At 32.8% G+C, this 10,935-nt stretch overlaps 1 protein-coding gene across 1 annotated transcript; it reads left to right on the forward strand.

Annotated features, from left to right (window-relative positions):
- Positions 1 to 3,973: 3,973 nt before the first annotated feature.
- Positions 3,974 to 5,730, forward strand: LOC131618490 (small ribosomal subunit protein eS19x). The gene is made up of 4 exons (XM_058889703.1): positions 3,974 to 4,141; positions 4,597 to 4,687; positions 4,826 to 5,009; positions 5,502 to 5,730. The coding sequence occupies exons 1-4, from the start codon at positions 4,058 to 4,060 to the stop codon at positions 5,572 to 5,574; spliced, it is 432 nt and encodes a 143-aa protein (XP_058745686.1). The 5' UTR covers positions 3,974 to 4,057; the 3' UTR covers positions 5,575 to 5,730.
- The last annotated feature ends 5,205 nt before the right edge of the window (positions 5,731 to 10,935 follow it).

The following is a 10,935-nucleotide window of genomic DNA, read 5'->3' on the forward strand; positions in this document are numbered from 1 at the left end:
ATACTGGATTGATATCACTAAGATGAACCAACTCCTCTATTTCGGTGTTATTTTTGATCCCCGGTATAAGTTAAGATTTGTGGACTGGTGTTTTAATGATATGTATGGACAATCTTCAGAAACTAAGAAATCCTTATTAGAAGAGATCAATAATAATCTCTCAAAAATTTTCATGGTTTACAAACAAGCCTATGACAATGTCGAAGGATCTGTCCCGTCTATGGCAGCCACTGTTTCTCATGGTGAAACCGCTGCCAGCGTTGAAGTAACGACACTTGTAGATAGACAAAATGCATTTCAGCAACATTTGCAGTCTATGGATTCGGTTGAAGAGGAAACTGAGCTACAGAGCTATTTAAAAGATAAGTGTATAAGTTTTAGTGAAAAGGATAAAGATAAGTTTGACATTCTATGTTGGTGGAAACATAATGTTACTAAATATCCAGTTCTGTCCTAAATTGTTAGAGATATAATGCCTACACCAGTTTCAACCGTGGCTTCTGAGAGTGCTTTTAGCACAGGTGGGAGGGTTTTAGAGGCATATAGAAGCTCTCTCAAACCTGAAATGGCCGAGGCTCTTATTTGTGCTCAAAACTGGTTGAGGCCTTCCTTATATCAATTCAAAGACTCGGAATTTAACGAAGACTATGAGATTTTTGAAGATGTTTTAGAAGGTATATTGTTTATATTTGTCTTAAGTGTAATTATTTAGTTTTAGAAGGTATGTTGCTTATTGTTTTTTAAAATGTTCTATAGGATTTAATGGAATTTCAGTTGGGGGTGTAGCTCCTTTATCCTCTTCAACTCAGTTACAGCCTTCCTCTTCAACTCAGTCACAGCCTTCTGGCTGTGCCTGAAACAAAGCAAGGTAATTTTCTGTTGCATTTATGCTAATCTTTTCCTTTGTATTTGTAGCAGCCTTATGCAAATCAAGTGTGTACACTAATGTTTTCTATTGTATTTACAACAGTCACTTGCTTAATTTTTTGGAGTCATAAATGACTCATAATTTTGAAGCGACGCACAACACAACCAGCCCCATTTTGAAATAATTTTGAAGCGATGCACACTTTTGAAGAAGACAGTGAAAGAAATTGGTATGATGTGCACACTTTTGGTAAGACTTTATTCTAATTCTGATTCTGTTTACTTTGTTTACTTTGAAAATTTTAGGATTAATGGTTGTTTTATGATTGCTGAAATTGTAGTTGAATGTGAATTTGTAATAAGCCTTTGCATAAAAAAATTTAGAACTTCAGTACAAGAAAAAAGGCATAATTAACCTTATATTAGTTCCTATAATATATACTACCAATTTATCATTGTTCTGGCTGATTGATTTCTCATTCAAATATTGAGTGGATTTTTTTCTCCTATAAAATGCTTCAGGCTCTAAGTGAGGAGTTAAGCAGAAAAGCTGCCTCGTTAGTGCTGGAAAATGAAAATCTAAAGAGAGTACGTTATTATTCAATAGTTGTTCCTTCTTATAGGGAATACTTTTTTCTGTCTTCCTTTTATACTTTCTTCCTCTTTATTCTGCTTTGCTTATCTGTATGGTGCATCTATTTTAGATATATTATCGCTTCTCACTTAATTTCATCTCTTTGATATTTTCTAATTATTCACTCTGTTGTGACATTTTTGGCGAAAAGAAGAAGGAGCTGGCTTTGAAAGAGTATCGGTCTTTAGAGACTACAAATAAGATTTTAAAAGCACAAGTAAGATGTTTTGCTAGGGAAGAAATTCTTAAGTATGGTCTAACTATTTCTTGTTTGTAAAAGTAAATAATTACAGGAAAATTAACATTTGCTTATGTTTGTATCCATTGTACATGTTTCAATGACAGTAGGTAAATAAATTAATTACATGTTTCAATGTCCTTGGTTAAATCCATTGTACATGTTTCAATGACAGTAGGTAAATAAGTTAATAAATAGAGATATTTAAAAATTAATTCATGAAATTAAGAGTTTTTTTTCCATGTAGTGAGAGTTGTTTGGCAGAGTGGCTGCGGCAAACAGGCTATATGTTTGAAGGGAAAATGCAGTGTCACTAGAAGTGAGGATTGATGTGGAAGCTTTTTAAATCTCAGGTAACTTATACTAGTGTTCTTTGCCATGAATTATGGTTGTATTCTTTTATATTCCATTTCTTTTTCTCCTATGCGAAATCTAATAGTAACACCATCCAACAACAGAAAGAAGGGCTTGTGTACACTTTGAAAGAACCCATGCATCTAACACTAAAGATAGGCCTAGCAAATAATCTTGTCCCAAGGAATGATTAAATGTATGACTAGCACTTTCCTTTATAAGTTCAAATATTTCTTTATTACTGGATTATATTTTTCTCTATTACTGGAAAATGCTAGTTTGTTTGATACCTTCCATTTGTTTGTAGGAATTGAAGGAAATGGGAGAAAAGGATTATGAAGCTTATGAAATATAGCTCTTGTTTTATAGTGATTGTGCTTGCTTGGTTGTGTTTGTGTTGGTGCTATTAAATTAAAACTGGTTGTATTAAATTTGAGCAAACATTTATATGCTCAAAAAACTTAGAATTTATATATGGTTCTTAGATCTATTTGAATTTGGTTGTCTTAATTACTTTAAACTGGTTGTATTAAGTTTAAATCTGAATTTGAATGTTTATAACAATTTTTAAACTGATTTTATATGGTTCTTAGATGTCCAGTATAAATCAGAGTTTTAAATCTGAATTTAAATGTTTGTAACAATTTTTAAAATTAATTTTTGTAAAAATAAGGCCCATATTCTAATAAATTAAAAATAGTACATGTGTAAATAAAAAAAGGCCAAATTCAGATTGTAATTGGGTTTAAAATTTAAGTCCAACAAACTATGAATAGATTGTTAATTTGATTAAGAAATATAAAAAAAATTGAAAAAAAAAACTATTGAATTTTGTTATTTGGGCTGGATTTGCAATTGGCCCAACACTATTTACCATCCGAAATAATCCGATACAGTTATCCGAATCGATTGGACCCGAACTCGAAAAAACCCGATATCAGGTAGGGTCGAAATTGGGCCACTATATGTCACCCGTGGATTGGGCCGGATTGGTGTTTTGGGCCCGAATCCGACCCTATCCGACCGCCTGTCCACCCCTAATTGTTACCTCGACGTAACAAAGATGGTTTCAAGAGTCAAGACGTACTTAAAATTCAGATATCTCAATATCATCTTTTCTTTAAATTTCATTTTTTATTGAATTTTTTGAAAAATAAGAAATGTGTAATGCTCTAAGGCTTTATTTGGATTGATGGAATCGGATGGAGCGGAGCGGAATGGAATGGAATAAAATAATATTCCGTTGTTTGGATAATTTAAAAACGGATGGAGCGGAGCGGAAAGGAGTGGTATGGATTCCATTCCATTCCATCACTTACCACCATATTCCTTCCCCTCCGATTTGGGCGGAATGAATAATTTGTCTTATTCCGTTCTAAAATTTCCAAACAATGGAATGGTACATTCGTTCCGCTCCGTTCCACTCCGCTCCATCCCACTCCGCTCCATTCCATTCCGCTCCGTTCATTTCGTGATATCCAAACATACCCTAAGTTTTATAAAAAAAACAAAGACTTTTACATATTTCATTTTGCTTTTGAAAAATAAGAAATCTATTTTACATCTAAGACATTTTAGAAAGAAAAAATGTGCAGAAAAATGTTTCTCAATTACAACCACCTTGAGATGATTATAAACTATTCACACACTTGTTTATAATTAAACCCTTAACCCTAAAAATAATAATTATCTTGTAAAAGAAGAGTAATAAAAATTAAATTGTAAAAATTTAAGGGAATTTACATTTTAATGATTTATTGTATGGGGTGGGGTGCCAAGTCTTGCGTGAGTCAATACCCATTTTGTTGGGCCATATATGATTCTAAAAAAAAGCCCATACAAATTTATCATTATTAATTATTAACAATATGAACTACGATTTAATAGCATACGAAACTGAAACCCTAGTTGGCACTGTCTTCGTTCTTCACCTTCTCTCAGCGGCGAAAGCATCAGCATTAGCCATGGCTTCTTCGAGAACTGTGAAGGACGTTTCGCCTCACGAATTCGTCAAGGCTTACTCTGCTCACCTCAAAAGATCTGGAAAGGTATGAATTTTTATTGGTTCTTTTTCTGTTTGAGATTTTGGAGAAGATTTCACATTTGTTGGGGTTTTAGGGTTTTCATGATTTTCTTACTAACTAGATTATGGCGTTATGGCATGAGTGTAAAGATTTCTGGTTTCTATCTCCAATTGGTGTTATTGGCTTAACTTCTGTTTGGATTAGCTTGAAATAATCAGTTTTTTGTTGCAGCACCCTAATAGAGCTTTTTTTTACAAGAAAATTGTTATTGAAGTATGAACCAAAATCCAATTATTAATTGAAAATATATAGTTTGTAGAGGTGATTTATTCGAGCCTTATCAGCTTTTTAGAGTAAAATCAGTTTTGTTAAGCTTATCCATACATAGAATTGTTTTGTGATTTTGGGAGTCATGGTTGGTTGTATTGTTGCTAATTGCTATTTTGAAGTTGAAATTTATTTGTTTCTGTTCTAAATAGATGGAGCTGCCTGAGTGGACTGATATTGTGAAAACTGCCAAGTTCAAAGAATTGGCTCCCTATGATCCCGATTGGTATTACATCAGAGCTGGTGAGATTAATTTCTCTCATCACAAGTTTACTTCTTGAATGTGATTCAACACTATACTTCTATTCATCATGGATGCTTTGTTGCGGGTGAAACCTATAGTGATGTATATATTTAAGCTCAATTTCATATTGGTTTCAGCTTCTATGGCAAGGAAGATCTACTTGAGAGGTGGTCTTGGTGTTGGCGCATTCCAGAGAATTTACGGTGGGAGCCAGAGGAATGGAAGTCGCCCTCCCCATTTTTGCAAGAGCAGTGGTTCTATTGCTCGTAACATTCTTCAACAGTTGCAGAACATGAACCTCATTGAGATGGACACCAAGGGGTATATAACTCTTTTTCCCCTACTTGACTTTATTTTGTCAGAAGTAAAGTTCATTTTGTTTGTTAATTATTGCCGAACATCTTTTAAGTAGACAAGCCAAATTAAGTTAGGGCATAATGTAACATAAGACTCTGTTTGTTTCTGCGTCAAAAGCGGCATACCTACTATTGGCCTAATGCTCCAAATTGGAGCCATTGTGCTATTGTGTGCTATCGTGTTTTCACATTTTTTCAGCCTACGGTCGCGCGCACACACATTAAATCTACTTGAGCTTTAACACTAGTATTTTCAATAGTAAGTTCAAAAACAATTCAAACATAATCTCTGAAAGATTTTGATGGCTTCAAGACTGGAATGGTGTGAATATGCTATGCATATGAAATTATTGATCCTAATCTTGGATTTTTGTTTTTTCTATTCTCTTTCATGATATTACTATCTTTGTATCATACATTTGGAGGATTTATCTATAAATATATCTTTATATTTCAGTGGCAGGAAAATAACATCTAGTGGCAGACGGGATCTCGACCAAGTTGCTGGACGAATTGTAATCGCACCTTGAATTGTGTAATGATGTTGCTGAGACAGAAGTTTTGATGTATACCTAAATTCCGGTTTTAGCTACTATTATCATCTAAATTTGCCGTTTTGAATGTGTTATTTTTTTATCATTAAATTATATTCCTACATTTAAGTTATTTTTATATTTCAACCTTCACCTTGGACATTATTGATCATTTCTTGTTCTATGAAATTAAAGTATGAAAGTATTAGCTACATAATGATGTGATTTTAGCCTTTCAAATCCAACCCTCAACCAGTGCTTGCAGATGTTTGTAAGATTTTGTTTCTGAGATTTGAGATGACGGAGATGAAGATCTAAATGTGTTTTTTAATAATCAAAGAGATAGTGTGCCACGTTCTCAACATATATCTTCACTGTCAAATACTATGCATCTATTCCTCATGTCAATGTTTGTATGTGATATGATAAAAAGTCATTTTTATTCAACATTTAATTCATAATTTATACAAAACTGATGAATTTAAAATATTTTTCAAATTAGATATTAAACAATGGTCAAAACGTTTAAAATTACTGTTATAAACTCTTAACACACCCTAAAAATCTTCTAACATGCCCCACAAACCACCCTTGAAACCCTGATAAGACATTATATGCTTTCCGATAACTTCCTCATTCTAAATATCACATGTATCATACACATTCACAGGACATCCAAAACAAAATTCTTCATCAATGAAAGTAGAGGTCACCTTTGAACTATTGGAATGCATGTTTTTCTACTAGTAATTTTGAGAAAAGTGGAGGGGCATTGGATTTTTAACACCGAATTTTTTAAAAGCTAATAACATTTTTATTTTATTTATGTGACAACATAATTTAAAGTAAATTTAATTTCAACCTAATCATTTTTTCGTTACAATAATTTCAACATAATCTTAACATAGCATAAAATTATTACTCCCTTTATGTCTAAATAAATGTCACATTAGCAAAATTTTAAATTTTATCTTTTAATTATATTCTCTAATTAATATTTTTAATTTAGTATTTCTCTCACATTACATTAATGATGAAAAATAAATCAATAACAAATGAGGATAATCTAATAAAATTATCTTTCCATCTCTTTTATTTATTGTATTTTCTTAATGTGTGACATAGTCAACTATGACCATTATTTTGGGAGGGAGTCCATCTCTTTTATTTATTGTATTTTCTTAATGTGTGACATAGTCAATTATGACCATTATTTTGGGTGGGAGTGAGTATAAAGTTTTTATAGGCTACACAACATTTTAACATGAATTTATCATATAAAAATGTCTGCAATTTTGACCATGCAAGTGTTAGTGTAGTTTCGAACTTGCAAAACTATCAATCTTTATCAAGTTTAATTATTGCTTCTTATTAGGGTCGGTCCCAACTTTTTAGAGATCCAGGACAAAAAAAAAAGATCCCTAACAAAAAAAATAAGTTTTACTCGTTGATAGTAAAAAATTTTACAATGTCAATTAATCACAACTGTTAATTTATTGGAAATGTTTGACTTTTATTTTAAGTTATTTTAAAGTAATATAATTGAGTGGTTGTGATGCATTGATAGTGTAAAAAGTTTTACACTAAAAATACATAGCAATTAAATTTAAAATAATCTAAAATTATAAGAGTCATAATAAATAATCGAGAATAAAATTTAATTTTAATTCTCATTATAAATTTTAATTGATTACATACAAATTATTTTATAATTAAAATTTAATAAATATTTTAGAGAAAGATTGAAATGTTATTGTAAAATGATAACAATTGAAAATAAAAGCCACCACCAAGAATCGAACTGCCAAACTAAATCTAGAATAGATGTAGCTCTATCGCTGGGCTACAGCTATAGAGATGTCAAATTGTTTCGCTGGCAGAAATATATTTTATTATATCAGCATTATAAATTTTAACTGCACCCCCAAAATTGAGGCCTCCATTTTTCTAAGGCCCTGGGCTGTGGGCCTGTTTGCCCTGACCCAAGACCGGTCCTGCTTCTTTTAGATCTACATGTCCTCTCTTTGGTGCGTGTACTTCTAACTTTGCGTTTCTAATGTCTTATGCAACTCATATTCTATTTCTCATTCTCTTGTATCTTTGCTACATTTTTCTTTCCAACGGTCGTGGACTTGACACAAGGGCTAATTTGCCCTCAATTTCAACGGAATCCAATGACAGTTGCTGACAAAATTAACTACAAGATGGCTACATGAGACACAGATGAAGATAACATATGTGAGAAAAATATGATGTTTAGGTTCCTGCATAATGTAACCAATGTAATATTGTACCTAGAAGAAATCAAATAACTATATCAGAAATATCATTCATTTGTCATACTCCAAAACACTAAACTTAAATAATTTGTAACTTCTAAAACTGAGTCATAAAATAATTTAGAATACACACCACTATTGTGAAAAATCTCACCATTTATCTGTATTTGATTCAATGACCAAGACTACTCTCTCCATCCAAGCAAATCACCAATATCATAGAAATTCCAATTTCCATCGGATTCCACATCTATAATATCGTCAATCTAGTCATGAAAAATAAAGAAAACTGTGACAAGTAAGCGTGTCTTGAAGACATTAATAAATGGTTCATTTGTGGGAAATTTTCTAAATGATCTTTGGGATGTTGACTTGTTAAGCTTTGTGATACATCAACATGCTTTCCAATGTGAAGAATCACGGTGCACATCACCCTTTTGCCTTTCTTTTGCACTTATTGACCCATTTTTAGACTTAAACTTCACAAGTGGAAGACACATAAAAGTTGTACAATGATGTGTAAATTTATTCACCTTTTTGTGGTTTAATGTGCTATGCAGGTTATTGTTTTCTAAAGATTTTGATGATGACAATTGAACAAGGAAGAATAAATCACTAGCATCATGAGTCAAGAAGCAAACAAAATATAAAGTGTTAATGGCATCCAAAGGAACACGTTCCCCCTTTTACTTAAAGACGCACGGGTTCACATGCACAAGGAACACCATGAGTTATCATTATGAAGCATCCACATGCAACTTTGTGAATACCTATTTGATTTAGTCTTTCATACTCTTTTGCAATATGTTGTTTTACACTTTCTTGACACGAAACCATGTATCATTACATAAAAAGGAGTATTATGTCAATGTCCGGGGTTCACCACACTTTTTTGAAATAATACTTTGAGTGAAAGATGCATTGAAGCCAACTGTGATAAATATGATGCAATCATAAAGATAGACACCCCAACGATTAATAAAAGGATAATGAATTTGAAAAGGATGGTCACTGCTATCAACAAATTCATTTTGATATATGCTCAATACACGTTTCCGTTCCATATGGTTCTAAGGAATGAGGCATAATTTGATGGGAACCTAAAATGAGAGAAAATCATTCCCGTGCTAAAATTTGTACTCTCCAAACCCTAAGTGTTATTTAGAACCATGGATAGAGAAACCTTGTTACTCTATCGCTCAGCCTCCTCCAAATTAGTAAGCACGGTTCTCATCAGAGAGGTAGGCAGTAATCGAGAAGATTGCATTAGCCTCAGTAATAGGGTCAAGGAAGTAGTTACTCTACTTTTTTGCATGCTCGATAGTAGTTTGGACAAATTATTTAGTGAAGCAGGAACTCTACCTGCTAAATTTAATAGGACTAATGACTAAGTGGGTCAGTTGAGATTTTTGAGTTTCACATCTCATTGGAACCTAGGAAGGAAATTAAATATCAACTCTTTACATGTTTCCTTGTCAAAATGACATCAAAGTCATACACAAAGTGGAAGAATAAGCGGTACAAATATTATTCTTGAGAATGATGAAGGACTCATGATGGAAGTATCCTGGCTCTTTGAACTCCCCGCCACCAATAACTAGGCTGAATATGAATCTTTCATCGTCGGCCTCACCTTGGAATCTAAAATAAGAGCAGAAAAGATTAAATTATGTATATATTCACAACATCCAACGATAAAAAATTCTTCAAGAGGAATGTTCTAGAAAGATATGGGTTCTCGAAATTTGTTATCATGGAAAGATATGGGATCTCGAAATTTGAAGAAACCCTTTAAATTCCTCAGGGTCAAGCATCATTTCACATTGATAGATCATCCTCGTACTAACGGACAAACCTAAGCCGCCAACAAAATATTGCTAAGAGAGATAAAAAAGGATACTCAATTATTTTAAAGAAAACTGGATGGAGAAGCTCCCAAATGTCATATGGGAACACCAGACTACGACCCATTCGACCACTAGTGAGACACCTTTCATAAAAACATATGAAATTAAGGTCGATATCCTTGTTGAAGTGGGAGAACTCAATTGGAGAATGACACACCCTTATAGGGAAAGGAAAATTCACAAGTAATCAGAGAACAGTTGGATTCTATAGACGAGGAGAGATGCTTTGTCGCCCTCACCATTGTTGATGCCAAACAAGGCATTACTGCTAAGTAAAACAAGAGGGTTAAACCCTGATATTTCCATCCCATATAGATCTTGCTTTGAAGAATCAACATAGAGGAAGAAACACCAAGGATGGGAAGCTTTCACCTAACTAGGTTGATACCCGATCTGAATCACTACAGGTAAAAAAATATTACACCATTGAGACTCTTCTTAGGGAACTTATCCCAAGAGCTTGGAATGTTCATAAGTTTTTAAAAATTGCAAAAAATATCTACAAATATAATGATTTGCACTACAAATTAATGAATAATATTACAACCAAAGTAGAGTTGTCAAAATGAGTTAGCCCATATGGGCTGGCCCTCTAGACCCGAAAAATCATAGGACTTGGACCATAAAATTAGAGTCCATATTTTTTAGGGCTTTTTTATCCCAGTCCTGAAAAGCCCGCTACCCATTAGGGCTAGCCCATATGGACCGTGGGTAGCCCATTAGATTCGCATAATTATATATTTTAAAAAATATATATTAATATTTATATTGTCTTACTCCAAAATAGCACATTGATTTTCTCTAATGTTAAATATTCAAGTATTATTTTATACAATTTAGATATATATTATATTTAGAAACACATTATAGTATTAATAAGAGATAATATAGTAATTTAAAATGTATTATATCTAAAATAATATAATTTTTATTTTTATTTATAATAAATATTATGTAGTTTTATTTTAATTTTTTTAAATAAAAAATCCGTTTTAAGTCGGGTAGCCCGAAGTCCATCTAGGGTCGGGCTCGAATAGTAATTCTAGAGCCCATATTACACAAGATCTTTTAGGCCCAGCCCTAAAAAGTCCAAGGCGGCCCGCCAGGGCCGGCCCGTTTAGGACCGAGTAATCTATTTTGACAACTCTACACCAAAGTTTTATTGGAATCAT

The sequence above is a fragment of the Vicia villosa genome, linkage group LG7 (assembly GCF_029867415.1).
Source record: "Vicia villosa cultivar HV-30 ecotype Madison, WI linkage group LG7, Vvil1.0, whole genome shotgun sequence".
Taxonomy (NCBI): domain Eukaryota; kingdom Viridiplantae; phylum Streptophyta; class Magnoliopsida; order Fabales; family Fabaceae; genus Vicia; species Vicia villosa.

What these genes read in the sequence shown, in the direction of transcription:
- LOC131618490 (XM_058889703.1), top strand. Translation starts at nt 4,058, where the DNA reads ATGGCTTCTTCGAGAACTGTGAAGGACGTTTCGCCTCACGAATTCGTC. An exon ending in ACCTCAAAAGATCTGGAAAG is followed by an intron (nt 4,142 to 4,596) that starts GTATGAATTTTT and finishes TGTTCTAAATAG; the next exon opens with ATGGAGCTGCCTGAGTGGAC. An exon ending in ATTGAGATGGACACCAAGGG is followed by an intron (nt 5,010 to 5,501) that starts GTATATAACTCT and finishes TTTATATTTCAG; the next exon opens with TGGCAGGAAAATAACATCTA.